At 49.3% G+C, this 5,205-nt stretch overlaps 2 protein-coding genes across 2 annotated transcripts; both read right to left on the bottom strand.

Moving 5' to 3' along the window:
- Positions 1 to 950: 950 nt before the first annotated feature.
- Positions 951 to 1,511, bottom strand: LOC108720164 (uncharacterized). Its single transcript, XM_018444654.1, has one exon. The coding sequence runs from the start codon at positions 1,509 to 1,511 to the stop codon at positions 951 to 953; it is 561 nt and encodes a 186-aa protein (XP_018300156.1).
- A 2,537-nt stretch (positions 1,512 to 4,048) lies between these two features.
- Positions 4,049 to 4,927, bottom strand: LOC108720150 (uncharacterized). Its single transcript, XM_018444653.1, has one exon. The coding sequence runs from the start codon at positions 4,925 to 4,927 to the stop codon at positions 4,049 to 4,051; it is 879 nt and encodes a 292-aa protein (XP_018300155.1).
- Between the last annotated feature and the right edge of the window lie 278 nt (positions 4,928 to 5,205).

Here is a 5,205-nt window from a genome sequence, read left to right as displayed (position 1 = left end):
TATACGATATTATACGTAAAAAATCGTATAAAACATAAAAAACTCTAATTTATGGTCTACGACACTCTACGAGTGTCAAGAACGACTCTATCGATTTTTCTGAAATATCGATTTTTACCATTGCTGCGAAAATGATGCGGGACCCTCCAAACACTGGACGCTTACGGCGTTACGGCTATGATGCACGTAATTTAAAAATATAAATCGAGGTGATATGTAACGCTCGAGATAGAATACGTCCGAACCGCACGAGCGATCTTTCAAAACACTTACAACGCTCAGCTCTTAATTCTTTGTCTGTTCGCGAATTTTATATGCGAATTTTGGATCGATTTTTAGCGTGGATAATATAGAGATTGATAGAAATAATTAAATTACGCACATGATGTAGAGATGGCGCCACATGAAGTATAGTTGTGGGCAGCGACCTGGTAAGGTCTTGCCTCTCAGCTCGGGCCCACGCCCGTAGTCGAAGACGTGATGGAAGGAACGGAATAACCACTCTCGATAATTACTTAGACATGAACACAAATTTATTCTTAATGGCTTACTGCTCGTGTCGACTGCCCGAGTCGATCTCACTATTTTTCTGGTTACAAAACTGCCACCAGCAGGCGGCTAGCGCGCTAAAATATCCCCAAGCTTGCTACCACTACATGCGCTAGGAGAGAGAGTGGTGGACGCAGTTCCCTACATACTCCCCCCCGAGTAACAACGAATTTACCGCTGTCTTTATGTTGTTTCTTTATAAAGTTTTATTAACACTACGCTCGTCGCAGGTACATTTTTCTTAACGCTAAGTTGGTCGCCGGTATATTTTTCTTAACGCTAAGTTGGTCGCCGGTACATTTTTCTTAACGCTAAGTTGGTCGCAGGTACATTTTTATTGCTGAGCTTAAGATTTAGACTACGTCATTACGTACCGTTTATGAACGAAGTTGCTTTAACGACTACGCGGGGAAGTATTGCTCGCTTGATTGGGCAAAAGTAACTTGTTTGTGACGCCCATAAGTTTTTAATGCTGGGCGGCCGTTGCCTGACCGGCCGGATTGTTCGTTACCCAGAGTATTACTTAGGTCATCGGGTACGAAATGCGCCGGTTTCAAATTTTCTATGGAGACGCTGCGTTTTGTGCCGTTAATATCTATATCGAAAACGCGGTCGGAGATTCTGTTAATAATTTTGTGGGGACCGGTATATGGTCGCTCTAATGCCTTTTTGGTGGCTCCCACGCGGAGAAAGACGTGTGTGCACGAGAACAGATTTTTGAAGACAAACGCACGTTTTTTATGTCTGTGCTCTACCGGTACAGGTTTAACCTTTCGCATGTATTCCCGGAATTCTTCGATGAATACGTGAGGATTGGGTGTGAAGTCGTCTGGGAGGACGAATTCTCCCGGAACGCGCAACGACGTGCCGAACACGAATTTCGCAGGCGAGGCGTTGGTGTCGAGGCGGACGTGGGTGCGCAGCCCTAACATGACAGTCGAGAGCGTTCGTGTCCAATTCATGCCCGCATGGCACATGATCGCGGCCTTAAAAGTTCGATGCCACCGCTCAATTATACCGTTTGAGGCGGGGTGGTACGCCGTAGTACGGATACGCCGACAGCCAATCAACTGCAAGAGCGCAGAGAAGAGTGCGACTCGAATTGGCTGCCCTGGTCGGTAGTCAACGTTATGGGAGTCCCGAAATTAGCGATCCAATTGTCGTACAGCGCGCGAGCTACTGTGGCTGCTTCGATGTCCTTGACGGGAACTGCTACTGGCCAGCGAGAAAATCGGTCTATAATGGTTACACAATACTTGAATCCTTCGGATTCGGGTAACGGACCCACAATGTCCATATGGATATGTTCAAAACGGTTGTCCGGCGCTACAAATTTATCTGGATTTAATTTGACATGACGCGAAATCTTTGATTGTTGACAGCATATACAATTCTTACACCATTTCGCGATGCATGTTCGGCCAAACGTACCGTTGGCGAATTACTCGGTCCGTGACTTTGGCACCGGGATGAGCCATGTCATGAAACAAGTGGAATACTTGCTTCCGCAAAGACGCGGGAATGTACGGACGGATTGCCTCTCCGGTCATTTCGCAATATAGCGTTGTGTGGGTCGGACCCCATTGAATTCTTTTCAAGGAAATAGAGAGGTCTGGGTTTTCGCGAATTGATTTCAGTTCCTCATCCCGTTCCTGTTGCAGTGCCAATTCGTTTAACTCAATTTCAGCTGGCAAGCGAATGGTTTCGATGCGGGAGAGGCAATCTGCAACTACATTATTATCGCCCGACAGGTATTCAATGCGTGTAGTAAATTGCGAAACGAATGAGAGCTGTCTCTGTTGTCGCGGTGACGCTTTCTCGGAGCGCTGCATAAATGCACAAATGAGAGGTTTATGATCCGTTGCAATTTTAAAATCGCGGCCTTCCAGAAAGTATCGGAAATACTTTACCGCTTCGTAGATTGCCGTGAGTTCGCGGTCGTAGGCACTATAATTGAGTTGTGCCGGACTAAGTCTCCGCGAAAAAAATGCCAGAGGCTTCCATGCGTTATCGAGGCGTTGCTCAAGTACTGCTCCCAAGGCGAAGTCGGAAGCATCGCACACAAGGCGCGTCTCTGCCGCGTCAGAGGGGTGTGCCAGCATTGTTGCGTTGGCCAGCATCGCTTTGCATTTGTTAAAAGCTTCCTCGGCCACCGGTGTCCATTCGACAGCCCTTTTATCATTTTTGCGCGAGTCACGGAGGTACCCATTCAACGGTGCCTGAACTGTGGCTGCATCACGGAGCGATCTGCGATAAAAGTTTACAAGGCCGAGGAAGCGACGCAACTCGATAATCGTTTGCGGCTTGGGAAAGTCACTAATCGCTTGAATTTTAGTCGGAGATGGTTTACACCCTTCGTTATTAATAATCATTCCGAGAAATTCCAGTTCTTGCTTACCGAATTGGCACTTCTCGACGTTAAGACGTAGGTGACATTCCTTCAATCGCTTTAACACCACGCGCAAATGTTTCTCATGCTCTTCTAATGACGTTGACGCTATGAGTATGTCATCGATAAATGCGAATACGAATTCTAGATCTCCTAATGAACGGAAGATTTGACGTTGGAAGGTTTGACTGGCGTTACGAAGACCGTAAGTCATGTAGTTATATTCGAACAGTCCAAACGGCGTAACGACCGCCGTCTTTTGGATGTCCTCACGCGCGACAGGAATCTGATTGTACGCCTGATGGAGATCTTATTTTGAAAATATGACCTTTCCGCGAAGATTGGAGGAGCAGTCGTGCAGGTGCGGTACAGGAAACTTATCCGGTACGGTTATTGCATTCAAACGACGATAGTCGCCGCAGATTCTTCATGATCCGTCTTTCTTACGGACCATATGGATCGGACTTGCCCACGGACTACTGGATGGTTTACAAATGCCGAGCTCGACCAGTCGCTTGAACTCGGCCTTTGCTGCTTTGAGCTTGTCTGGGCTCAATCTTCTCGGACGCTCTGATATAGGCTGACCCGAGGTGATGATGTGATGATACACGCCGCTATTGTTGATCGGAATTGCTTGCTCAAGACCGGTGACTTCCGGGAATTCGGATAGAATACGCGCGAATTTTGTGTCGGGATTGACCGTGCTGATCGTTAATGGCGGCACCGCTTCGACCACTCCTGGCGTGAACGCGCTGTTGTGAGGGTCAATGAGTCGACGACTTTTTAAGTCCGGAAGGAGACCGTAGTGCGATATCAGGTCGGCCCCGATAATAGGGTACGGCACTGATGCTACGCAAAAATTCCACGTCAGCGGGCGTATACCGAGGTGTACCGTGCGAAACACTACGCCGTAGGTATTTATTATCGTGTTATTCGCCGCGTATAATTTTAGGCTGCTAGGGGTTTGCTTCTCCCCGTCGATGCAGGGGAGTAACGAAATTTCCGCACCTGTATCGATTAGAAACACTTCCCCCGACACGCGATCCCGAATATGGAGGCGAAAAGACGTGTTAGGGTCTGTCATGCTCGCCTCCGCGATGACAGACGACTCTATTCCCCCGCCTTCCCGTCGGCGATGGCTTTGGGTTTTGGCCATGTGCACGGGGATTTATCGGTGCCATTACAAGCTCGCGCTTGGTCCCCGAACGTTCGGTGCGGCCAGCATACACTGGGACGCCTACTCTCAGAACGTTTCCGGTCTTTATCGGGTCCGCCTTTAACACGAGGCCTGCTCGATCGCTTGACCTCGGCTGCGAGGGTTGTTAAATCGGCGGCAAGTTTATCGATTTTGCTCTCGAGATCGGTCGGCTGAGCTGCTTTTACCGACGCGGCTGCGCATTGCACGGAGTCTGCCGCGGTTTCCGTGATCTTATCGGCCATTTTGGCCAACCTATCGAGGTCCGCGCACTCGGTAGTTGCGAGGATTCCCCTGACATATGGCGATAAATATTCAAAGAAAATTGTTTTCAAAACCGCGTCGTCGCATCGCTTGTCCGGATTGAGATTGCGTAACCTACCGAGAATCTGCGACGGCTTACCGGACGTTAGGACTTGACCCTTGATAAGTTGTCGTAATTGGCTTTCCGCTGAAACGGAGAAATTCTCGATTATGCGCGCTTTAAGTTTTGAGTAAGGCTCGTTCTCATCGGGCTCTGCGATGAGGTCGCGACAGCATGCAATGGCTTCCGCATCCAAAGTCATGACCACATGATGTGCCTTGGTTTTTTGATCCGTGATTCGCGCAGCCTCAAACGTCGCCTCTACTTGGATGAACCATATGACCGGATCTTTAATTAAAAACGGTGGGATCTTAGGAATTCGGTACGAATCAATGTGCGCGACATTGCCAACCGGCCCGCGACCCTGTTGAAACGCGGCCTGCAGCTGCGCCAACTGCTCCTGCAACTCTTCGACCGTGGGTGGTGCCATATCCTAGCCGCGCCGCACTCGATACTAACGTACACCACACACACCGGCGAACGCTCTAAAGATCGGACGGACCACTGATCCGCCGCGCCTGCTACCGACCCGCTTTACCTCCGGTCGCTTAAAATTCTGATTACCGCTATGTCGCTGCTGCTCACGAAGAATTCGGGAGGTACTTGATGTAGCGTCGCCGTTGATGAAGAGCGCGGGAAACTTCCAATATGGCGTCGCCACGGCGACCCGACTGATGATTGCGCGCTCGCCTCAGCGACGCTGCCGAA

This window comes from Mycetomoellerius zeteki, unplaced genomic scaffold (genome assembly GCF_001594055.1).
Source record: "Mycetomoellerius zeteki isolate Tzet28-1 unplaced genomic scaffold, Tzet1.0 scaffold1516, whole genome shotgun sequence".
Lineage (NCBI taxonomy): Eukaryota > Metazoa > Arthropoda > Insecta > Hymenoptera > Formicidae > Mycetomoellerius > Mycetomoellerius zeteki.
The sequence above is the reverse complement of the archived record's forward strand: the minus strand, read 5'-3'. Positions and strand labels throughout refer to the sequence as shown.